Source organism: Grus americana, chromosome 2, assembly GCF_028858705.1.
Source record: "Grus americana isolate bGruAme1 chromosome 2, bGruAme1.mat, whole genome shotgun sequence".
Classification (NCBI taxonomy): Eukaryota; Metazoa; Chordata; class Aves; order Gruiformes; family Gruidae; genus Grus; species Grus americana.
The window spans coordinates 107,254,871-107,281,814 of record NC_072853.1 but is presented as its reverse complement, the minus strand read 5'-3'; the positions used below and the strand labels follow the sequence as shown (position 1 = coordinate 107,281,814).

Here is a 26,944-nt window from a genome sequence, read left to right as displayed (position 1 = left end):
GATGATGTCCTGTCTTTTTGCAGTCACTTGTGCTTATCTTGTCTGCTGCCTGCCAGATTTTTGTTGCTTGGGTGCCTTCTACTACCTTTGTCCCTTTGGCGATCACATTGCTTATATACTTAGAAAAAGTTTATCTAGTTATGCCACCACAGTGCTATGAAATACATGTATACTACTGTTGGTTGCACTTACATTCAGGTTCAAGGCAAGCCAATGATAGTTATATCTGGATTAGTACATTTATACCTTGTATTGGTTACAGTGTAGGTAGTCTTAAACAACATCGCTTTGCAGATGGACTGGTTGATTATAGTGCTTCTGAACCTTCTCTTGCACTGAGATCTTTTTGAAATGTAAGCTCAGGAGAACCCTTCTTTTTCCCTACATGAAATGGTGTTTCACATAACCACTAAGGATGCTGTGGCTTACTCACTGCTTCTATATGGAGTTCATAAAAGATTTTGAACCTATCTGGAGAGGTGAATTCATTCTCTGATGTTAAGAGGGTACTTTTGGGGCAAATGGACCCAAAGTAAGATGGTCTCATTTTAATGTCAAAGGAAAGATCCTCAGGGAAGAGGCCTGAAGACAGGAGACTTCCACTCACCATCTGTACTATAAGAAACAGTATTTCTTTTATTTCAATAATGCAACTACTGTATTAAAAAAAAAAAAAAAAAGGTAAGAGGGGGAACAGTGTCCCAGTAAATACCCAGGAAGCTGTTGCAAGCAGGTCCCAGTAGACCGGAGTTTCACCCCCGGAGCTGTGTGACTGCAGATCTGAGTGATGCAGGGGAACTCCCTGCAGGTGCCACCCGCACACCAGTGTGGGGGACAGTACTACAGCATCCCTTCAGGAAGCGCTGCTGGTGGTCAGTGCCAATAATAAGATATGTACTGTAACTTTTTAAGGAGATGAAGACAACTTTTTTCTTTTGAGTAGTGGCAGTTCAGTGATATACTGGGCAGACCTAAGAGACAATTCCCATATTCTCATGACTTGCCCTTTTCACAACAAGTGTTCTGTACAACACCACTATTAAAACAAACTAACAAAAAACCCCTCCATAGTTCTAAATTCCTGGAGGTTTTAATCCCAAAGCTACACAGCAGAAAATAGAAAATGACCTGCACTTTTACCTTTCCTATTGTAAGGTTTTCTTTTTCTCCCAGCAAATATCTGCAAGTGTCAGAGCATTATCCTCCCAGTAGGCTGGAGGAGGTAGGCATGCAATTAGTAAACTGCGTGATTTTTCCACTCCTCACCTATTAAAAACCAAACCAAAACAAATGAATAAAAAAACCCCCAACAACAACAACAAAATAACCCTCACCAGCAACAAAAACCATCTGTTTCAGTCTTCTAAATAGCTGCCTGAAAATAAACAAAGAGTCTTTAAGTACTAGATCTTGCATGTGAAAAATAAGACAGTCATACAGCTACCTTCTTTACCTTTTCCCAGAAAAACACAGGGGGATATGTTACAATGTATGTGTATATATACCCCTGTAAGAATTGAATAATGGACTCGGAAAAGATACTGGCAGATACATCATGGCAACAGCCCTGGTTTATCAATTAGTAAATATTTTACTAACTATCAAATAGTTGTTGAATGACTGCCTGCAACTGACTGTGTGTCCAGAAGGGAATGCAAACACGCCTCTCCGTGTTGAGGGCAGAGCCCTCAGTGCTGTCTCATGCTTTGATGAGCTCTTCCCAGATCTGTAGTAAAGAGAGGAATTTATTTTGCTCACAGATAACTCTCTTCAGTTAGAAATCTCCTCAGACCTCCACCTTAGTACCCAGGATTTTAGTTTTCTTTTTGCAGTACAAAGTATTAAACTCCTTCAACATCAGTTGAAGGTTTCTCTGTGTGTGTGTGCAGGGGGGCAGTTTAAAACTTTGTATTTCCATTTGAGACTGTTCTAAGAGTACCACTGAATACGGCCTGTAAACCAGCACTGAATACGTGGCTTCCTACACAGAATGACAGTGCTGTCAAAGGAACTTGCAAGGGCCCTCGGAACTGTAGTGGTTTGTGAGTAAAAACCCTCTTCTCCTCCAAAATGGTTACATTTAGCAAACGAAAAAATCTTGCTAAGAAAGATATGTACAAGCTCGTAACTTGGGAAAGGTCTGTTACATAACTTTACTGAAAGTGCCAGAAGTGCAGAGGAAGGCTGAAAGCTGGAACTCTCCATGTTCCTCCAATTCCAGAGCTTAAACTTTTATAATTTAGTTCCAGTAGAAGCAGATCCTTTGCACAATGCCCATGCTTACTGATTGAGCTCTGCAGAAACAAATACTGACAGTCCACAGTCTGAAATGTTGTTTGGCCACTTAAGATATTTCTTTTCTTGTTCTGTAACTCTTTATTTTTCATTTAGCTTTTATATTTTTAAATTAATTGCTGTGAATATTTTGTTTATGTTGACTTACTATCACCTTTATTTGCATTTTTCCCCTTCCTTTTACTTTTTTTCTCCCAATGCAGTTTTGTGGTGGCTCTTTTTTTTTTTTTTTTTTTTTGGGGGGGGGGCATTATTTGAAGATTTCTTTGCATTATTTGAAGATTAAGTGAAACATATGGAAAGAACTGCTTTTTTCTACTCTCTCATAATCCATTAACTTTTAACTTTTGAAGAAAATCAAAGCTGTCTGTTCAGCAGCAGTTTCATGTCAAAAGAGAAAGATCACTAGCCTTAAATTCACCTTACTTTCAGAAGTGAGATAATGGTACAAGAAAAGGTTGTTATCCATTCCAACCCTCTGTATGTATTTGTGCCTTTGCAAAAAGGAACACAAAATCTTTCACAGGCAAGTTTTATTATCTCCTGTGTACACTGTATAAAGGATAGTGGTTAAAACAGAATATATTTATCTATGGAACCTTCACAAAGATAAGGTCAAAAGGAATTGTCACAAGTTGATGAAAATCACTCCTTTGCCAGCAAATTCTTCACTCTACAGATATGCTGTTTCTTTTCCTATGTTTTGTGTGGAATACCTGAATATTACCCAATGATCTTGAAAAAGATACAACTTTTTTATCAAAGAGGAAGAAAGGCTTTTTGGTCATCTGTTACCTTGTAAAGTTTTTGAACAGAATTGCTGTACAGTAGGAAATGAGTACGTGTGTTTTAAATGGAAACAAACAATTAATGCAAATGTAATATGCCAAACAAGACATGCAAATACACATCCAAAATTATTATAGCGTGAACCCAGTGAGAACACTAAATTCAAGCATCAGGAAGGTAAAATAATCACAAGCAGTATAATATCTGTGCCTCATGAGAAGGCAATAGTCCATATACAGTTCAAGAGCCATTTCAACACAGTATAGGTGTTATCTTTCTGGGGTGACCCCCGCCAAGGTCACAGTGGAGGATGTGAGTCAGCTTACATGTGAAGACTCCCCAACAGAACAGCTCTTCTGTGATGCTCAGGAGTATGGTTTGTAACCTACAAGAGGCAGCTCTTTCTTAAGATTAGGTTAAGTAATGTAGAATTAATATTTCCTTTTCTTATCCCTTGTCTGACCCTACAGGGTTGAGGAATTTACAGATTACATATATATGTACAGTGGCTACTATAAAAACACACTACTTCTGACTTAATTTCTCCATGCAGCTATAATTCAATTTAGTAATTCCAAGTTGTGTTTCAGCTCAAATATATGACCTGTATGGAGCCCTCATGTCTCTTTTGAATTGGACTTTTCCCACTGCATTAGATATTAATAAAACCGTTTCAATACACACATGGATGAGGATATGACTGACTTGGTATGTTAACAGACAACTTCTCACTCTGCTCTGTAACTCAAATAACATTCAAGTGATAAATGGAAAATGAACATTGAACTGCTACTAGTTTCTTGAGCCTCTGGTACAGCAATTTCATTAAGCCTAATTTTTACAAGTGTGAAATAGAACTGGCTGCTTTGTAAGAAGAGATATTAATTCAGGCAACATACTGCCTGAAGCTACCGATAAAAACATTCCTTGTGGCCATTCAGAGGTTGTTGTGACCCAGTCTGAGGCCAGAGCACAGTCTGCAACTATTTATACGCAAATATTTCTGGTGTGTCCTGTATTCTAGAAAGCATCAGAACTCAAAAAAATTTTGAATTTAACTTACCCATTCCAACATTTTAAAAAGCCGTGATCGTGATGCCTATGAACAGGCTTTTGCATGTAGGCTTTCTGAGCTAGTAATACTTGACAGTGAACTAGTTTTCATGAACGTTAATTTTGTAAAAACGAGCTTCCCTTTGTTTCTAGTTTTAACAACCCTCTTCAATTTTTTGAGAGCTCTTGTTTCTTCATCACTGCAGCAAGTTACAGGTAAAATTAATAATTTTCCATTATGGTTGATCTTTAAGGAAATAACCCTACAGGTTCCTTTCTGAGGCAGCATGTGCCATTAAAATATCATTCTTATAATAAGTTGCAGTCTAATTAAACAAATGACCCAAGTCATTTGTTCCAAGTGGAAATAAGAAACAGGGCACACAACCCCTCCTTATTTTGCTGAGTATTTGTTTACACAAGTGGCTCCATTGAAACTAGCAGGACCATGCAAGTGCACAAAGCACATGAATGAACGCTGTTAAACGTGAACATTTACCACTTACAAGCTCTTAAATCTCTTGTGTAACTTGGCAGGATTTCTCTTTCTGAACACCCCATAGCGTGACATAGAAAAGGGTTGCTCCATCAATACTCACAGCTGGGAAGCAGCTTAAATCTCAAACCAAGCCACAGGCTTTCCATGCTCAGTTTTAGCAGGTGCAGCAGCTTCCTGCAGTGCTGCAGGAGGGCCGCAGTCAGTGGGCAGGTGCTGGCTATGCCTGTCTGCAGGGATCACAGGGGAGAAAACAGGAATACAAGAGGTTCTGGAGGGATAACTCAGGGCTTGTCAACACAGAAATGCTCCAGAGAATCAAAGAGTATGAGATAATGATGTATGTAACTCGTATGCTTGTGCTGAACCAGCTCAGCTCCTTGTTTGTGACAGAGATGAGAGAAATAGCTATTTATAATGCTTTCTTTCCTGAAGTTGCTCACTGCAGTGTTACTTTGCTTTTATTCACAGTTTTTATACCAGAAGCAGTTAGAAATAGCAGGGGGGGGATGTTTGCGTTTCAAATAATATACTCCAGGTAACTTTAAAAAAAAAGTCCTTAGGAAACCTTCATGAAAAATTAGAATCATAGAATCATAGAATGGTTTGGATTGGAAGGAACCTTTAAAGATCATGTAGTCCAATCCCTCTGTCATGCTCAGGGACATCTTTCACTGGATCAGGTTGCTCAAAACCCCAACCAACCTGACCTCGAACACTTCCAGGGATGAGGCATCCACAGCTTCTCTGGGAAGCTTGTTCCACCCTCAAAGTAAAAAAATTCTTCCTTATATCTAATCTAAATCTACCCTCTTTCAGTTTAAAACAGTTACCCCTTGTCCTGTCACTACAGACCCAGGTAAAAAGTCTATTGCCATCTTTCTTATAAGCCCTTTTAAGTATTGAAAGGCCACAATAAGGTCTTCTCCAGGCTGAACAACCTCAAATCTCTCAGCCTTTCTTCATAGGAGAGGTGTTCCAGCCCTCTGATCACTTCCATGGTTCTCCTCTGGACTCGCTCCAACAGGTCCATTCTTGTGCTGGGGACCCTAGAGCTGAACGCAGTACTCCAGGTGGGGTCTTATGAGAGGGAGCAGAGGGGCAGAATCACCTCCCTCAACCTGCTGGCCATGCTTTCTTTTGTGCATCCTCGGATACAATTGGCTTTCTGGGCTGCAAGCACACAGTATTGACTCACGTTCAATATTTCATCTACCTAAGTCCTTCTCCACAGGGCTGCTCCCAATCCATTCATCCCTCAGTCTGTATCCATGTTTGGGACTGCCCTGACCCATGTGCAGGACCTTGCACTTGGCCATGTTGAACTCCTCAAGCCTGTCAAGGTCCCTCTGGATGGCATCCCTTCCCTTCAGCATATCAACTGCACCACTCAGCTGGGTGTCATCCACAAGTTGCTGAGGGTGCACTCCCTCCCTCCCTTTATGTCATAAATAAATTAGGAGGGAAACTAATATTCAAAAGAAAAACAGTGTTCTTCAGTGCTTACCAATCTGTATTTACACACTAAGATACAGGTATCTATGATACATGCTTTGTTGAAGTAGTCTTATACTAAATTTATGTGGATATTAGAGATTAGGCATGTTGTCTGCATGTAGAGCATCTAGCAGGAACTGTTCATTGATAATTTTAGATGCAATTACTGTACACTGTATTTGGAGGAACTGTTTTTCAAGTTTTTTTTTGAAAAAGTTATCTTTTCAGAAAGCTAGGTGCATTTCATTAAGAAAGGAGGAAGATCAGAGGGAAAGATGCAGTGCATAGCATCTGTAACAGGAAATGTTCTGTAGTAAATTAAACTCCTTTGAAGAAATTTATTTGCAAATTGGGTGGTTTTTGCAGTTGCAAATAACTTCTTGATATTATATATATTTCAAAATGTTTTAGACAATAGTTGTCATTTAGTATTCGTAACTAAAGCCATTTATGCATAAAATATTATTAATGAAAAAATTGGGTAACTTTCTGTCAGAAATAAGCTAGTTTTCCTATCAAATGTAGAAAGGTGACTAGGTAAATGTTAGAGAGACAGGCCGCGTTTTCAGTGGGGAGTATTTAAGCTACACTCTAGCAATCAATACATTTTAAAATGTTAAAACTGAAGTATTATTATATTATATATTATATATATTATTATAAAAAACCAAGTCTTTTTAAGCTTATTTTACTGAATGAGAGTAAGACCAGTTGAAAGTTTCAGAAAATAGCCACAGAAAAGCTAGAATCAAAGCTGGATTTTAGCCTTGCTCTGGGAGTGCTGCAAGAAGAAAGGCAATACTAACCCAGGTGCAGCTGCACCAACAAGTGGTTATTAGCTATGAGCAGAAGCTGCTACTGGAGTGAAGGGGGTTTTTAAGTCATGGAAAGGGTAGCCATAGCTGCTACCTTCAGAGAGAAAACCAGTAACAAAAGTGTGTCTTGCATCTCAAATAAAGCAATCAGAAGGAAAGATTTCAAACTAGTCTCCTGCTGCTGCTGTCTCGTGCTTTAGTAATACTCAGTATATGTTCCTCTTATCTTTTGTAAGCAAGCAGGCAGCATTAGGAGCAGGTAAACCTCTAACCCAGGACAGCACTGCTCCTGCAACACAATGGCATCACACAGACTTTAAAATCAAGAGCAGAGCAGAAGTTTGACAAAGCTCTGCTCAATAATCGATGATTTTTCCCCCTAGGATTTAATTAGAGTATTGACATGCTGCTGTAACTTATGACACTAACAACTTGTCTAAAGGCCAAAGTGATTTAAGTTTTTACCAGATTAGCCAAACTTCCTGATCCTGTGAACTTATTGGTAAAATCCTGGTATGAGTGAAAACTACAGGACAAATGCTGAATATCTCAAAGAGCATTAGGATTGCAGATTTTTTGGTATAGCACACAAGCAAAGAGAATGATAGCTTCTTGGGGTCCCTTTGCTCAGTTGTGGGACAGAGGAATAGGAGCATTGCTGAGCCTCTGGGCAGTGAGGCAATACCAGGCTTAGCACTGTAATAACTACTTAGCCTTGCTAACCATCACATTTAGACCGCTTGTCACGGAGAGCGGCGCTTGAATCATGTGCAAGCTACACTGTTGAACAAACAGAAGTAACCTTCGTCCTTTGTTTTCACTTTCTTTCCACTTTCATTTCTCTTCTTTCTTTAATAGTTGCAGTTTAATTGAGATTGGGGGTTTTTTTGTTTGTTTTTTTCACCAGAGTGCCCCAATGGCATTGTTAAGATTTCTGTGGAATTAAAGCAGGGAGAGTCATATCCCTGAATGTTCATTAAGAGAAACAATTGTTAATGGGTAGCTTCTTACTTCTTGTTCCTATATATGCTTTTTTTTTTTTTTAAATAAAATTACCTGACAATCACTGTGAATTGTCCCTTTGCATACCATACCATTACAAGGACTCTTTCATGCATAAATAAGGCAGCTCTAGTTTACTCTGGTTTAATCCTCTCTGAGGATGTGAACCTCCATGGCAATTAGCAAATAAGTTACAGTGAACCAAGGCTACTTTGCTTTTGAATGAGTGCATCTACAGGAGTGATTAATGTGCCTTAACACTGACGTCACTCCTGTAGTTGCTTTGTCTTAACTTTTCTAAGTATATCAATGTTAGATGTGGCCTACATTTAAGACTCTCATTATTTTTGTGTAAATAATATACCCAAATCAAAGGAAAGGGAATGTCAGTGTTAATTTGTGTTCTGCTGAGAAACAGGTGGAGACTTGGACTTTGAAAATATTTTAATATATTTGAAAATGGGTTTGGCTGTGGAAACACTTCATGCATATCACTGGGATTCTGGCACTGTATATGTTTATAATTTCTCTCTTTAGTACCCTTATGATTTTCGTGGCCATAGCAAGAACAGTAACCTCTTTTCTGTTCTCACTCCCTGTGGCAGATTTTGCCACCTCCCGATAAAGGCCTTCTGCGTCCTTTACATTCCAAAAACCTGTGTAGGACGTCACAGGGGAAGAAAAGTTTATTGCATCAGATGGGTGATTTGACTCCGTAGTCAAAACCTCGTGTCCCAGACCGAGATGCTGCCCTAATTTGTTTTAGACATTGTACAATAAAGAGTAAGTGTTGGCACCGCCCCACAACACTTGTAGTCCAAGCAGTGAGGGAAGAGGCAACAGATGGACACAGACAGGTGAACTGCCAGAGATAACATTGGTCAGCGTGCTAACTAAAATAAAATGAACTGGCTAATGAGTTTCAATGCCATTTTTAGAATATCAGAGCTCTGCGTGTGTGAGAGGGCGTCACCCTCCTCAGGACTGCCACCCCGAGTGGCAACAGACCATGGAAGCAGCAGGCTCACGGTCCCAGTTGCACTTTGGGTCTGCAAAGCCCCTGCTCATCCACTGGCTGTTTCCTACCATCCTTAATGAAAAATCAGGTTTGGTCATTTGTATTTCAGCCTACTTTCAAAAGAAATGCAGCAGCTGCTGTGGTTGTAACATTTCATGGTGGTAGAAATGAGCAGAATTTCTCTAAAAAAAGGCAGGGCTTGTACTCACAGGATTGCCCCCATCTGCTGTGCCATGTCCAGACATGGGAGTTATACTTTACACATTTTAAGAATATTAAATTAAAGCAGTTACAAATTTTGTAAAAAAGCAGTTACAATTTTTAAAAAACAAATCTTATGTCAAGAAAGTGTAGCAGTAATCATACATACTTAACCTATTCCATTAGCTTTAAAGTATATACATGCATTTAACTGCAGTATGAAATATTTCACAAGCATAACTGAACTACAACTGTGTCTCAGTACACAATAATTACATATTTTATCTAAATTTGCAATTACATGTTCAATTATGTATTATGGGTACTTTTATGGATTTCACTTTTTTGTATAATTATCCATGTTTTGTATAATTACCAGTGAACCAAATGCTGAGGGCTAAGCATTTTTAAAATGTTTAAAGGATTAGTAAGGATCCCATACTGACTTACTAAGGTAGTCATATGTAAAATAACTTTCCTTTTAACTGAATAATTATGCATGAATGTATTTCCTATGCTTTGTGCTTAACTAACTGAGAGATTTTTATGTAAGTGTACATGTCAGCAGTGTAATGGTTGCTCTGTTAGTTGTTAAGACATTGTCATACAGTTTCCACAAACACTGGACATTTCTGGTTTGTATATTTGTGTATGTTCTTCATTGTTAAAGACCTTGGTAAACATTGTTATTACCTTAAAGGCCTACTCCCCCAACCCAAATGCTGATTTTTTTCAGGTGGATGTTGTTGGTGCTGCGGGAGATATTACTGTTACTGTAAATGTAGTTACGCAGGAAAAAAAAATGGACTGCCATATTTAAAATGGAAATAGAAAAATAAAAACAATCAAAATGTATAATGTGCAAATGATGAGATGTAAAATGGCTAGCAGAAACTGTTGTTATAAAACAGCATCTATGCTCCTCCTCCATATTAACAGTATCTAATTAAAACCTGGAAACTACATGGCAAGTTGGATTGCAAGAATTGTAATTTTTGTTTTTTCCCGTGTCTTTTTTGATTGTATGAATTCTGATGTGAATGTAGGTCATAAAGCAAATGGGTCGTAAAGCAAACTGTATGAAAGACCTTGATGCACATGTAAGTATCACTTGAAAATCTTCCAAGGAATTTAGGATGATGATTTGATATTAACTGATGAGTTTCCAGAAAGACCAGCCTAGGGCTGTCAAACAACAAGGATGTCAATCCAGAATTAAGAGAATAAGTAGATCTCCGCAGGCAAATATGCAGAGCACTTTCCTGGCGTTATTTCACTCTGTTAATGCCTTTTACCTTACCCATCACTTGGTTGGTTCACATTCCTGCTGGCAGAGACACAAATTAGTAAAATTAACTAAATGCTGAATGTTTTATTTTAAGAAGCCTTTTCATTGTGTTTAAACAGCATAGGAATGGAATAACTATTTTTGCCCTGAACTGGGGCCATCTTGAGCAATGTTCTCATAAAGCACGCTCAAAGGAGAAGAGAGTGGGGAGACTGCCCCATCTATTAACATGACAACATAGAGGCTTTGTTTGTAGATTAAAGCCATTGAACTTTGGATGAGTTGGTTTTGTGCTGGGATACCTTACCTACCCTGCTCTGGTGGACAAGAGATTTTAGCAACTGGGTTAAATGAAGTTATAGAAATGAGGACTGAGTCGGGAGTTCTATTTGCTCTTTTTTGTAGCTTATCGGGAGAGTTCACTTGGTTATAGTAAATGGGAAACAGTAGACTTGTTAGTCCTGCTTTTCTAGCATCTGCTGGTTTATCTGTAGAGGGGAAGGGGAGTACAAAATGCTTAATTTAACTTACAATTTGCAAGCTAAGTTTTACACTATGTCAAGTATACCTAAGCCATGTAGCATGGGACTGTTTGTTAGCATCTGCATAAATAAAGGCTTGTTTGACATTTATAGTTTGGGTGTTGGAGATAAATGCATTAGGTTCCTGCAGCAAGTTCTGGGCCTCTGCCAACAGTCTATTAAAAGAATCATAGCTCCATACTCTCTCAAGTTTCAGGATCTGCACAAAAATTTTTATTCTCTCTATCACAGTAGTATCTATGCTTCTTTCAGCTAGCTCCCTTTATCATCACAGATGAGTCGGAATTGTTAAGGCAGATTAAACTGCTGGACGTTAAAACCTTGCTAACATTGATGGAAGCTGGACACTTACTTGAGCCATGCAGCACAGTACAGAGAAGCCTGACTTGACACTGTGGATGCTAGCTCCTCACAGGGAGAAGTAAGACCACATCACAGAGCTACCATACACAAGTTATTAACCCATGTCTTTCAGTACTTATTAAACCTTATGCAAAGTTTATCAATTTGGCTGTGGAACTCTACCAGTGCAAAAACTGCCTTTGAAACCAGTTGAGCTGAGAAGATCCCAGCTGTAAAAAGGAGAAACAATTGTTCTCTGTGCTCTTGGAGTGCTCACAGGGGACCCCCTTGAATGAGGTGCATTGCCATATCTACATAAGATAGGTATGTAGGATAGGTATCTAGGCATTGAAAGTGTCCCAGGGTTCTCTACAACAGTTAACAGCACCAGACATGCCTATTTGTCTGAATCCTTGCCATTTTTGTTCCTACTAGCACTTTATTGGTAGTGTTTCAGGGCTTTTTTGAGTTCATTCTTTGGGTCACATAGTGCTATGAAAGAGGATAATGAGAATTTGAAGATGTACTGATACCTTTTTCCTTCTTTACAGCATTTTGTTTGCCGACATTGTGGGGTTCACTAGTTTGGCATCACAGTGTACTGCCCAAGAGCTGGTGAAGCTGCTGAATGAGCTGTTTGGCAAATTTGATGAATTAGCTACAGTAAGTACAACATTCTTATTTCAATTTAATTTAAATTCCCTTCTGAAAAAATGATGCATGAGTTATACATTAGAAATCTGTAACAGACTGATTTAGGCCCATATGTCATGAATTTCTAAAGCTTCCATTTTTTATTAATATTCTGGAGAGAAAACAGTCTGTTTTAATTGTTTAGGAAAGAAGCTTAAGTTTCTATTTTTAAATATACTTTTCTTCCCCCTCCTTGGATGCCATCAGTGTTCTTCATTGCTTTTGTTTGCACAAAATAGAGAAAATATTTCAATATTTACATTTCTATCCTGCATAGAAAATAACAGGATAATGGAAAATATGAATATTGGCAGTATGGCATAAAACAACTTTCTGTGATAATAAGAAGCTAGAGAGTAAAATTAGGTCTTCACAGCAAGCACTCCTTGTCACAGAAATGATGGTAGCTTTTCAGAGAAGCTACTGTAGGCAAAATGGGATCCATATCATAACTGATGCTTATGTTTTGGTCATTGCACTTAGATTGTACCAGATTCCTCAAGGAAATGAATATGAGAGAAATGTTCCTTCCTTACAACTCCTAGCAGTCTAATAGTAGCATTTAACAAGAAATGATAGGAATGGATGTGCCTGAAAAAGTCACACATCTTGTTTCAAATTACATTTAACAATATGCTGAAAATATGTTTTCCCCTTTAACAAAGCAAAACTTCATCAAATCTATCTTGTTTGCCAGCAATGTCCTCAGAGCCTTCATTGCTGAGAAGTATCACCTCCATATAAATTATGCTCCTCCACTATCTAGCTCTCTTGTCTTCAGACTCTGGTCTGCAGCCTAGGGAACATATTTTTTCAGGTCCTGAACATAAACAGCATCCAAACTCACTTCTCCTTGATGTAGTCTTCCACATGAGACATCTGAAGACTGTGGACATTTTGCATCTATGGCTCCCTCTTGATAAACAGCTCTCAAGGACCCCATGGAGACGGAAATCTTCTGCTGCACAAAATGCCAGGTTGAGGAAGACCTATTCTTAGTTTGATGGGTTTGATCGAGTGCTATATCCTGATTTGCACTAGATACTCAAGTCATAACAGAGAGAAACTGTTGTGTGTTCCTTTTTTCCAAGAAAAAACAGAAGATTAACTTAGATGCTACATAGAGATGCAATGGAGGCGTGTTTTTTTGGTATGAATTTGTAACACACTCATAAGTCTTTGTGTAACCAATTCATTGCTGGAACTGCTGGCAGTGCCTCATGGAGATCACAGGTCCCGAGCCCAGAGTACTTCATAGATGTAAACCTTAGAAATAAAAGGGACTGCCATATAGATGATCATTGGAAAGAGCTTAAATTACTTAAAAAGTTCAAATAGTCTCCTTACTTTAAATTCATTACTGAATTTCATCCTCCAAATGGCAACCAGCCATCTAACAAGCTCCAGTGCTATCATTTGTGGAGTCATCATAGCCATGAAACACAAGGTAATGTAATAACATGGGAGTACTGTGACATAATACAAGATCCCACATGTGCACACAGAAATGCACATGCCTGTGACATGTGACATGGCAGTGGAGCCAGGGAGATGGCTACTGCACCATGCTTGCTCCCTTAGCAGTGGTCAGGTGCAGCCAACTGGAGGTGTCAGTGACACCGAAGCCAGAGTACCAGGCGGATGCCAGCTTTTGGTGCAAGCTCAGCTGTTTGTCAGGGAAGAAGCAGATCAGAGATAGCAGAGGAGCTAAAAAGTCATAGCTTTTCCATTCAGCCTGCATGCATTCTTTTTCCAAATTTGAAAATAAATCTCATGGTTTCTTTCAGCTATGTGAGGAAGATTTCTTATTTACTTGCCCTGGTTCAGTCTGTGCTGCATTGGGGTGTGATTAAAGACAGAATGTATGAGCTTTCGTTGGCACCTTCTGATGTGGTAAAGGGAGACTTGTTATTGTGTGTCCTGCAGTCAGAAGAAATGTATTGCAAAGTGTAGTTTTCTTGGTTAAAACAACTTCTGGATATTCATTATTAGGTCAAAACAGAGGACTGGGCTGATTTTAAAATAGTGCTGTGCTTTAGTATTCAGAATGATGAAGGAGGAAACTGCAGGGAAGGGACTTTAAAGAAAAATATAATGGTGATAGGTGTGTTCCCTGTGCCTACTGAAGTGTGATATGTGAGCGTGCATGCTGTGTGCTGCTGTTTCTTAGGAAGCAATGTCAGCTGGAAGGGGCAGTTTATGACAATCCTTGTTAAAACAATTGTCCTGTCTTAAAACTGTAATGCTTAAAAAAAGTCCCTGTCACAACTGTGGGAAGTGTAGTAAGTGTAAGGCAGCATATATTTGCTGGGAGTCTCATGAAGAGTCTTGGCATTTGGGCACATTGACACATTTTAGGAATAGTAAGTCATTGCTTTTTGACAGTATAGCTCTGAAACTGACCAGAACTAGGTGCTTCAGATGAACATCAAAAAATTCTTGTTGAGAGATCTGGGACAACTTAATCCTAAAGTTTGTCCTTCTGACATTTAGAAGCTGGTTTATACTTTTTAGCATTAGATTTTTCTCTCTTTCTGTGTGCTGCTTGTTGCATTTTTTTGGTAAGGCAAATAGTTTTGCTCTTTTTGAAATGCTACTCCTTTTCTTAAATCACAATAGCTTCAAATACAGTTACAGCGTGTGACAGGGAGTTCTGAAGGCAAACCTTAGGTTTCAATTTAGTGTCATTCAGCTCCTTTGAAAGTTTGCTTGTGCATTCAGTTGAGAGAGGGAAGAAAAGTCCTGATCTTCTTACTCCCTAGTAGAAATTATTTGTTCTTTTATCATGTCCTTTCTTTTTTATTCACCTCTAGAGAAAATATGTTTTTCAAACGCTTATCTTGTACAGGTTATATTACCTTGTAAATCACTGAGTCTTTGAAGTCTGTTAGAAGAAGAGGTGATCAGAATACAATACTTAAAATGATGGCATGTTTTCTATTTTCACAACAGCACTGTTTGATTTCCTAAAGAAATAATCTGAGGTAGTCATATTTTATATAGGACTTTGTGGTCCCTTTAGTAACTTTTGAGTCTATGGGCCAACTTGAGTCACTTTGAAGAAAATGAGTCTCAAAAATATAAAGCTAAACAAAAATGAGTGACAATATTAGTATCTGTGCGGGAGTGTAACTTCATTCTAGATAGACATCAGAGAATCCACATGGACAGGCACTGCTATGAATGCCTCAGGGTTCATTTGTGTGTCTGGTTACAGAAGTACTTATAATGTTACTGTCTTTAGGCACCTTGATTTTCTATAACCATTTTGGATAAATTTGCCCATTCTGCAGAGGTACCCTTGGGACTGTACACAATGATAGCAAGCCACCTTTCTGAACGTATGCAGTTAAGTTTCTCATAAGACCTATGAGTGGTCCAAATAGAAAGAATGATTTTGCATTAATTTCTATTGGATTTTATCTACTGTTCAGGCTTAGTTTCCTTAGTTCAGGCTGTTACTTCTGAAGTTTCTCAGTTTCTTCCAGTTAACCAGAGTAGTTTAGTGCAGTCTCAGATTTTGCCCTAATGATAGTCATTCTGCATTATGTATTATCAATAAATGCTTTAAACAACTGATCTTTGCATGAGGTTTTCAGATGCCTTGCAATTAACCTTCAACACTATAGCTAGCTTCCAGTTTGTCATTCTTCAGCTTACTTTTAAGAGTGACAAATTTTAATGCAATATAATCATTTGCATCGTGTGTTTTTTATGTTCCCAAGGAATTCTTGAACACATGTCATTTAGGCTGGGTGCCTTTCTACTTTAATACACTGTATATTTCAGTGCATTCTTGGTTCATGCTTTAGCTGTGGCATGGATTTACTGTGAATGAGGGAGGTTCTCAAGGCTGCACTTACCAAGTAGCATCACACAGAGTTACACATACCCCTGCTCAGGTACTCTTATGGTCACAGCTACACTATCGTGTGACACAGTTCAGCTATGCCCAAAATATTTTACCTGTAATAAGTCAACTTAATAGAAAAGAAGAGGCATTTCTCCAGCATCCTGCATTGTAATGAAACAGGTTTGCTTTTTAGAAAAGAACATCACTAGAAGAGAATTTTGATATTCTGAATGAAAGATCTTACTTGTTCGTGCCACTTTTGGCATCTCATCTTTTAGCCAGACCGACACACACCACTTCCTTGTTCTTTCCATTTGCAGTTATGTATACCTTCAGGCTTTGTCAGTATTTGTAGGCTGAGACTATTTTTATTTCTTTCCATTTTAATTTAGTATCCTTTCCTCATTACCTTCTTTGCTTTTAACAATTTTTACTTTCCAAATTTCAATGTTACTGAAGTGGTTTTTTTGTACCTGTTTGGCCTCAAAGATACTGAACTTAACAATGTTGCTGGTGAGCCTTAGGCAAAGGGTCAGTAAGTAATATTTTCAATAAGCTTCTGTGCTGGTTTTTTTCACTATGTCAAGAACAGTCAGTCTTTTGCTGTGCTTTGAACCAGCTATTGCTGGAAGCAAGCACTTTAAGAAACTGATTCTATTGAATCTATAGAATGCTTTTAGGTTATATGAAGATAATTATGATGTATTTTTAAAATATAAGATGAACAATGTTTTGTGGGCTGGTTGAGATGGGAAAGTTAGTGCTGGAAAACAGATATAAACTTTCGGCACATAGCACTTCTTTGTGGAAATGGGTAAGTGTGCACTAGGGGGGGATATTTACAAAGGCTAATTTTAAGGAGACTTGTCTCCCCAAGTTCCCTTGATAGTCAGTGCAGACGGAGGATCCTACTGAGGCAGACCATGCATGTAAGCTTGAGTCTGGTTCTGAACAGCCATCCGGAGAGGTCTCCTAGAGAGACCTAAGTAAGCAAGCTTTCTTAAATTAAAGTGGTCTTAATGAATATGCCTGCAATTCTATAGGATCAGGGACTAAAGATGTGTGTGAGGTGTGAAGCTAAAGTGTCTATGGGACAGTTTTCAAGGAAGGAAGATAATGTCACATACTTTAAGTATTGTAGGAACACATAAATGGGCAGGTACCACCGAGGTTAGGTCTTGCCTAACCTCCTTTATGGTACTTTTTAGGTAAGATGATATTGTGCTTGGTATGCCATTTCTTTGTCATAACTCTTGTCATGATTTGCATGCTTGTGGTAAATTACCAAATTCTTCCTGAGTTTGTATTCTACAAATCTGAGATTTGCGTCTTTGTATAGGACTGTGTTGGATTATTCTGATCAGCTTCAGATGCTTGCAGTGTGGGCATTTGTACTGAAACTAATTGTTTTGACTCCTTGTGCAGTTAGCGTAGAGAAAGGTATTTCTGGAGTTCAATGTCTCTCATCCAAGGAGAATGTCTAATTGCACTCCAGAAATGCCTGTTTCACTTCATTGTTGTAGAAGCAGTTTGACTGATAACCCAGGCACATATTTTAGCTATCTAATGTACTCTGCATACACAGTCCTACCTCGAGTCCTTTGCCCATGTGTGGATCTGTTATGCGGGGAACAGCAGTGCATCAGGGGAGCAGCCATCAGGACCTCTCCTCAGCCTAGAGGGGCCATGCCTCCTGCACTGGAGTCCAGAAATACTATCCTCAGAGCAGTCAGCTTTGCTTTTCTCAGGTCAGACTTTTTATCTCCTTGAAGTCTATGGAAATCTTTCTGGAAATTATTTTCTTTATAAGCAGCTGTATACAATATCTCCCTAGTTCTTCTCACACCATCATTTTTCAGTAATTCTGCCAAGTGGAGTGGAATGACTGTTTCCACTGATTAGGTCTTGAAGATTTCCTATGCTTTTTTGTTTGGAGCACGACTGAATTTCATAGTTTTGTTGGTGCAAAACTGTGACAGTTTTTTTAAAATCCTCTCTATTATGTTGTTTCCGGAAGAATCTGGAGAAATATGTATTTCCTGAAATTCTGAGATTAGTTTTTCAACATTTTATGGTGTACTTGTTTTAGGTTTCTTTCTCCTTGGATATTCCTCTTCATAAAAAGACAGCATCTTAAAGGATACTTAATGAAAGCTGGGAAGGAGACAAGCATGCGTATCAGTCATGATGATTGTGTAAAATATTCTTGCTAAAATCCTTTTTCATTTCCAAGTAAATTAACATATATGACTGTTAAATAGTTTCTTACTCTCCAGGACTAAAAACATTTAACCTTCTAGTTTCGTAAAATTACTCTCCACGTGGAGAAGGGAAGGAATTTATTGTGAGAATGGGAATGCACAGAAGAGGTAGGGCAAGAACCAGTAGGTTATTGCAGGTCAGCATATATAATTGCCAATAGAACTGAGGGAAAGCATTTGAAGCAAAATGTCTTCCTTTCTATAGCTATCCTGAATAATTCTACGTTTGTTCGTGCATGATACGGCTCCCATGATGGTAGATAATTTGTCATGACTTCACAAATACATTACTAAATTTCAAGCTTACATATGCTCATTTGGAGATGACCAGCTTTCTCAGTCACAGCCTACTAAGCCATTTTCTGTGGTACTTACTATACTGTAACCAGATTTGTTTTCTTTTCCTATTATTTCTGCCACCCTGTAGAAGCTCTTCTTCTTAAGTCTATACTCACTGTTATTTCTATGAGTACGTCTCCATTACCCTGCTAAACTGAACTCTATGAAATATCATAGTTAGCTCGTTCTCAAGGTTTTTTTATGTTGAGACTAGCAGATGTGCAAGAACTAGTGTAGGCTGGTAAAGTTACTATTTGCAGGCATTATTCCATTAAAAGGTTATAAAAATAGTTGTTTCAGTTTTATACCAACAGTTCAAAACCTGGGTGAAAAGAAATGTTAAAATGTGTATGCAGTAATTGACAGGATTCAATGAAATTTTCTAATGAGCTGGACATTTTTCAAAAGTGTATTATCACTATTGACACACCGCAATGTAGTGGAGCTGGTGGTAATTTCTATGTCACTTCATTACACTCAGAATTTGACTATGAAGTTTATCTGATAAATTAGCTTCAATAATCTATTACATGTTGTGGCCCACATTCAGCATAGTTATTGAAACAGATTTGGATACTACACAGAGAAACTATGTTGCTAAATCTTTTTGGTTTTACTAAAAAAAAAAAGTAAAATGATAAGTGAAATTACAGTTTGTCATTAATGCAAGTTTTAGATGGCATGAGCGAACTCTGCATTCAGCTCTGAGGCCACCAGCACAGAAAATACATGGACCTCGTAGAGTGGGTCCAGAAGAGAGTAATGAAAATTATCAGAGGGCTGGAACACCTCTCCTATAAAGACAGGCTGAGAGAGTTGGTGTTGTTCAGCCTGGAGGAGAGAAGGGAGACCTTATTGTGGCCTTTCAATATATAAAGAGGGCTTATAAGAAAATCAGCAAGAAACTTTTTCCAGGGTCTATAGCGATAGAACAAGGGGCAAAGGTTTTAAACTGAAAGAGAGTAGATTTAGGTGAGAAGTAAGAAATTTTTTATGATTAGTGTGGTGAGGTACTGGAACAGGTTGCCCAGAGAAGATGTGGATGCCCCATCCCTGGAAGTGTTCAAGGCCAGGTTGGATGAGGCTTTGGGCAACCTGGTTTAGTGGAGGGTGTCCCTGCCCATGGCAGGGGGGTTGGAACTAGATGGTCTTTAAGGTCCCTTCCAACCCAAACCATTCTATGATTCTATGATTTTCACAGATTTAGCTGTTAGAAGTTAGCCTAAGTAGGTTCACTTTTCATTGACACAGACAGAGGACCTTTCAAAGGGGATTCAAAGTAGAGTTCTAAGGAATGTTTTGCATGTGGGTCTAAAAGCATTTCTTCATCTTTTTCTGCACCTAGCTGCACCTTTTGTGAATACTGCTGCCATCTAAGAGACTTTCACTGGGTTGTACTTCCCGTGGAATGTTTTTGATTTTGCTTTTCTCTAACGTTCTTTGGTGCACAAAATGGAGTCATATAGATGAGGGGAAAAAATAGAAAGATCTTTTATGTTTTGCTTAATTTCATAAGGAAATTAAATACAGAAGGAAAGTGTAAACATCAAAAATGTAAACTGATGTCTTACAAAGGATCTCTCCCTCTCACCATGCACTGAACTTAAATTAATAACTTAATATGGTATTGCTTAGTTGCACTGTACAGCCTTCCAACTAACTCCATTCAATTCACTACCTTTTCTTCTATGACCCTGAAGGAGGGTCCTTCACCATTTCCTTAACAACAGAACACTGTGCTATGCCCTTCCAAAGGTGCTTGGAGCAGTAAGGCATTCACTATACCTCTGCATAAAGGAAGGAGTGGACTAGTAATGCCGGGAACAGGTATCAGTACCCAGATATCTTCTACCTGTCTGTGTTCAAATCTGTTGAAAGAGGGGGCTCAAAACTGGTGTCTGGCCCACAATTGTCAGGCTGAGCCACCTTGGTTAGTATATCATTAGTCCAGAGGATGAACATTAAAATTTGTGTTTATCACATATGTTGTGTGGGTGCAAGAGGGTGTAGGGAAATTTGCAGAACTGTGTGTCTGTGCATGTTGTACGTGCACATATATATGTATGGATGCATATATTTATACAGCATGATAGCCAAAATATAGGATTTTTTCCACTTCTGTTCCAATCTAATAGACAAATTTAATGAAATTGAATAGAAATGTCATTCCAGCTTTAAAGGCTGTAGTAGAAAATACTATTCTTTTTCCAAGTCTCTTTTATGTTTCCATACACATCTGTAATATAGATAAATTTATGTTAACTTCAGAGTGATTCAAAGCTTTCTAAGCCAATTTTCTATTGAGATTAATAACACCTCAGCATAAAGTGCTGTAAATGTTAAATATGATGCACATTCTAAATACATTGAAAATAAGCTGCAGTGGTAACAGTGGTGAATCCTATCTTGTCTTCTTTCAAGCCCTCTTTGGAAGCAGAATGAAGTTTTAGGTTTGTGAAGAGAGATAAATAGGGAATGCATTTTATTGCTATTTTGTCTTTGGGGAGTTTTAGAGGAGCTTTGCATTTTTTTCCCCCAATAGTCATGTTATACTGTAATAACCAAGAAAGGACTATAACTGTGATGTGGTTAGCCTGGATTGTTGAATTATGGCTTGAGTCCCCAAGGATTAGAGGGACAGCTGGTATAAATTAGTCTAGTTCCCCTGAAACCCATGATGCCATTCTGATTAATATGAACTGAAACTTTGATCGCCTTTGCCTACCTGATAGAAACAGTTCAGCTCTAGGCACAGAAGGCTTCTCCGAGGAAGCTGTTAAAATGGAGCTTTCCAAAAGGAAATGACTGATAAATCAAAAAGAAGGGAAAACAAGAGGAAAAATATGAAGGGGAATAAAACACAAAAGTACTTCTGTGATGTGTCCTTTCCTCAAGGTCACTGATCTTCCTTTTGGCTCATTGAACATCTGTAAGGGAGGGTGATCATGCCCCTTACATATCATGTAAGGGAGGATGACAGCAGTAGCAGGGCCAGGAGAATAGTGTGTATGCCTTCTTCAGTCCTTGTAGTTCACCACCATCTCCCCCAGAATTAATTCTACTCTCAGTGAAAACTGAGCCATCAGACATTGGCATTATGATGGTTTCCCTCTACCCAAGACTGCTCTTCAATATGTGAAGAAAACATTGAGCTAACAGTGTTTTTTTCAGGGAGTAGGGCAATGAGTACCCCCGTTCCCCCCCTTCAGATTCGAACAGTTTCAGGCAGTGAATGGATGGGGGAGGCACGAAGGGCTGTTTGAGCTCAAGAGCTGCTCCCTGTGCTGCCAGTGCCTCTCCTTCCACTCCTCTGCTGCATGCAGTGCTGCTCTTGTACTAATTTGCAGCCGTGCAGGGACAATACCCAGAGGTCTCACTAATGCTAAAGTCTGAGGTTTGTTGCCGTTGCCAAAGCCTTCCCCCGAGAGAGTAAAGCATTCAATATAAGTCCAGGCCTAATAGATCTCCTCCCTTTTACCCCAACGCTTAAATAGCTGAACCTGGACATGTCTTGCGTTTGGTTTTCTCTTTTTTTTTTTTTTTTAAGACACTAACTTTGCAACCATTAAGTGTCATAGGTAGTCACCAAACTCTGTTCACATTTTTCTAGCCTAAACAAACTAAATGTTGTTACTGCTCATGTCCAAGAACATTCTAGGACAGTGCAAGACTGGTAGGATCTGAGTTAGGGGAAATGGGGATCACTGCTTATGCATCTTTTTGTAGGCCTTATTAATCTTTTCTTTTACTCTGCCCAGCATAACTATATCCAAATTGGCTGAATATGGTAAAGAATCTTTTTATGTACCTTAGCTGATGCAGTTTTTATTAGTAGGAATAGAAAAAAGTGTCTTTCTAATTTATGGATAAATAAAAATGCTTTTTAAAATTATAGTCTATCTGACCTTCCTTTTTGGCTCACTTTGATAGGTGCTCACATACCATGATGACACATGAGTATGTAGAAATACATAGATTATTGCAGTGACAGAAGGCAGAACAAGGATTCTTTCTTGCATTAGCATCTGCCATTTCTAAAATAAATAAAAGCTTTAAAGAGGCTCTTCTACCAGACGGTGTTACAAGAAACAAAAATAACACAGCGAGCATCCCTGACTTTGGATCTATTCATGTTGTTTGGAACAGAAGCCCCCCATGCCCCCTACCCCCGCCCCAGACGACCCCCCCCCCCCGAACCCCGTCGCGCTCTACCTAACAGGTAGAATGGACTGATTTATAAAGTGCTTGTCTGAAAGCGTAAAAAAAGCTTTTAGCGACTTTGAAGTATTCTCTGCTTTCCAAGCTAGGCTTCCACTTCACACTGACAAACACTGTGACTGACAGTTGTGCCAGAGGGAATTCTGCAGATCCGCTTGGAAACGTCTCCGTAAGGCACCGCAGGTGGACAAGCTGCCTGGCTAATGCAGTGCTAGCAATCTTTGGTGCTTTTTAGCATGTGCATAAAACCAAATTATCAGCTGTTTCTAAACAGGCATTGCTTGTATCAACTGTGACTAGAATTTGTAACTATCACACTTGAATTCATCACTGTCACAAATGTGAAAAATATTGCCGAGTCAAGGGCTTCTTTAGAAGTTGCTGAGGAAACAAAACAAAGAGAGGGAAAGGATTTGTTTTCTTAATTTGCATATCAATCCTTATAAAGCTTGCTCTTACAAAGCTGCGCTGTGTCTCCTTCCTGGAAGTCTGCCTCACATGTCAAGAAAGAGAAAAAAAGCAATTTTGCTAGAGATTACTGTACATTAATTGATTATTATAAATAAGGACAGTGAGGATCACATCTGATAAGGAATAGAGTGGTGGTTTCAAAAACAGCAGGTGATTTACCCATATGTCTTCCATCAAAATTAATATTTCTCCAGAAAATGCTGTATTCCTTATTTTCTTTTTCTTTTTCTCCTGCACAAGTAATAAACTGACTTGGAAAAGTGGTAATGGATCTAGCTATGTTCAGTTTTTTTCCTTTCTTAAACTATCTGCCAGGCTGCTAGACTGTGCTGTGCCAGTCTGACAGTAACTTTGTGTATCCTGTTTTAAAATGTGCAGTACTGCTCTATAGCACAGTAAGCTCTCTGAGAAAACCAAGTCATTAGAAATGAGCCATTTTGGAGGTGGACACTGAATAGGAGAGAACACTGATCGATTAACACATACGTATTGTCCACCCCAGATTACTGAAATGGCTTTTCTGAATAACTTTGGGCGGCGTCAAATAGTCATTGGCTGGCCACAAATCATGCATACCAAATTTGAAGATGAAAAGGGCTTTATAGAGGATTGGAAGGTGCGGACCAAAACTGGACTTATTTTGGAAAGTACTACTGAGTACTCTTTACTGCTTCAAGATTTGCCCACAATTTAAAAAAAAAATGCTTATTTTGGCAGTATAATTTAGTGGTTTCTACTAAAAAACTTAGTGGTTTCTATTAAAAGTCTTAGGAGTTTCTGTCCAAAAACCTCGAGTTGGAAGGCTTGTTTTGTGTCAGGATAGGTTTTGAGGTCTGCATATTACTTTGTGTGCATCAATAATTATTTTACTTATATAATACCATTTAGCCAAGGATCTCAAAATACTCAATTAAAACACTAAGTAAAATTGGTGAGGCATTTTGTGGCTATAGGCTGTTGGAATACTTCTTCGATTCAAGATCTGAATTTACTGCTTAATTTATAAAAAGAAGTAGACAAACCAATTTTCCCAAGCAGTGCCTTCTTCCATGCCTGAACAGAGGTAATTCTCATTTTATAATATTTATTCAGTACTTGGAAACATTTACAGACAAGACAGGTGTGGGAATGCCTGCAGCTGGAAAAGTGTGGAATGCTGGTGTATGATATGTCAGAAAGGCATCGCTGTAGGCCTAACCATTGCTTCTGAGCTGGAATATGGGTAATGATGTGGAGAGTGTAGTCAGCTCAGGGAGGCTTAGATTCTTGTAGGTGGGAGACTGAGTAAGAATGTGTGCCTGTATGAGAAGCTGAACCAGTATGATTAGGTCATTTTATATCAGAAATTTTCAGTTCCCCTACCCAACCCCCACCCTTTTTTTGTGCCACTGAAGTCAAGTGTACATAGCACACTGCTGGGGGAGGAATCAGATTTTTGTTTATCCTCTCTCATCATATTCACAACAGCTAATTTTGCATGGCACTTACTGGCATAGTCCCAGCTGTGTAAATTGGATTCATTTAATCAGGTTATTTACTTTTCTGTGCCATAATTTAAATGGGTAGAACTTGCCACAGACTAGCTGCAAGGGATACCATCATCTCTTCATGTCTCCTCATAGTTTATTAATTAAAGGCATTGCTTCATTAAAGGCGTTTTGTTATATGCTCTCTGTTTAAAAATAAACTTTCTGCTCAGACCGGTGTAGCAATCATCACATGCCATTATTGTGGGTTTTTTCAAAATGGGAGAGATTTAGCCAGATCTCTTTGGCTGTAGAAATTAAAATGTATGCAAACAGGAGATAAATTTGATGGCAATGCAAACTGACTGTATCTTCCGATCTGCAAGTGTGTCATATTTACACTGATCATGCTATATTGTAAATCGTGATTTATGAAGTGGTAATGCATAAATGTGTGTAACTTTACAGACAAATACATCATCTTTCCTGCTAAGCTGGAACTGGATTTGAAACAAAAGCTTCTTAGACTACAAACATTTCCTGATATTCAGTAGTTGTTTGGCTTCAGTCCTTTGGTTTGGATTTATACAGAAATGAAGTCTCATTTCAAATCTTGAATTCATACTGACCTAATGTGAGGGCAAGAGAATAAGGTTTGTTCAGAACTATAGTTTTAAGCAGTATTACCCCATGTGTGTTGAACAATGCAGGGCTGATCTCCAGTATATATGTGTGTATTTATAAATAAATGAATAAATTCGTGTATGTCAGCTGTTCTGTACAGAAAACCCAGATTTCATGAACTGTAGATTACTTCATTTGACCACAAAAGAATTCTCTGAATGATTGCATAGTAATGGAGAAGATTTTATCCTGTAAATATTGGAATATTTATAAGAATAGTAAAACTTTTCCCATTCTGTTTTTATTAAAGGAAAACCACTGCAGAAGAATAAAAATCCTAGGGGACTGTTACTACTGTGTATCAGGATTGACCCAGCCCAAAACAGATCATGCCCATTGCTGTGTTGAAATGGGACTGGATATGATTGACACCATCACGTAAGTACTGTGCACAGCGAACCCGGACAGGAGTGCTACAACAGCTTCTATGTGAATTCAGGAATTGTGTTCTCAGAAAAACAGCAGTGTCTGCTAGTGCTGCCCACCTAGCAATTCACACTGTTGCATTCAGGTCACAGGATACTGATTTTAGGAAGGGTCATTCTAGATATTGATTTTCCACTCCATTTAATTGCTGTGAGGAAAAAGTGAGGCACATAGACATATTGATTAGGGGACAGAAAGATACCAGGAAATAACAAAATATTCCTATTGCCATTTGCCACAGAGAAAGGAGTCTGATTTCTTGTTTTACAGGGATAAACACTGCTCATTTTGCACACCAGTACATAAACTGAAAGCCAGTCCTGATGGATGCATGTTGTATATGTGTTTGTATTCTCAAAATGACAGCTTTCTGATTTCTCCTTTCTGTATGTCATACTTAAACCTTTAATTTACTGTGATTTTCAGAAATATAATGTGAAATTCACTTTGCCGATCAGAAAAATTTTTTTATGCTTGAGAGTTCTGCATTCATCATTAGTTTACTAAGGTGAAAAATGTGAATGTGAGAGAAATGTGAATCAGCTTTTAGCAAGAGATGAAGATCTATTTTATTACATAGGAGGGAAGGGATAAAGATGGGAAATTTCTTCACTACTGTATTGCTCTCTGTGTGTGCGCGTGCACGTGTTTTATAGGGAGGCTATAGGAGGGAGTGCACACCTGTATTAATGCTGCATATAAATAAATATTTGTCAGCACAGTGCTATTACATTTGGAATGAGCTTGCACAAGTGTGTCACATCAGGGGCCTTAGCCTATTCTGTATTGGAAAGTGTTTGGCCACTGTTTCCAGTAGCCAGTTATTCTTTCTGTCTGTTGTCAGCTGGGCCATTGGGAATACGCAGTTGACTCAAGGTTCTGCTTCCCCTCACTTAATCCCCAAGTTTTTGCACTGTATGCAGGGAAGACTTGCCTTCTCAGTGAAGGTGAATAGACCACAGTATAATTTCAATTTAAAAGTGAATAGTAAACTATTAAATAAAGAAAAAAAATTACCAAACATAAGCCTTATGAATTCAAATTATGCATTTTTTATTTGGAACATTTCACCTTCTTTCTTGTTCCTAATAAAGCTTTTGCCATATCATATATTTCATGTCCATTTGTATGTGAGGATGTTGATGCACATATATGCACACAAAGAAGTTGTTTTTCCAAAACCAAATTGTGCTCA

General features: G+C 38.5%; 1 protein-coding gene across 1 annotated transcript in view; it reads left to right on the top strand.

Moving 5' to 3' along the window:
• The window catches only part of ADCY1 (adenylate cyclase 1), a 165,473-nt gene that overhangs the window by 63,159 nt on the left and 75,370 nt on the right, over positions 1-26,944 (top strand). Inside the window, exons 4-5 of the mRNA XM_054814354.1 lie at positions 11,890-12,001; positions 25,574-25,701. Coding sequence (XP_054670329.1) covers positions 11,890-12,001; positions 25,574-25,701 — 240 coding nt within the window. The remainder of the gene's footprint in view (positions 1-11,889; positions 12,002-25,573; positions 25,702-26,944) is intronic.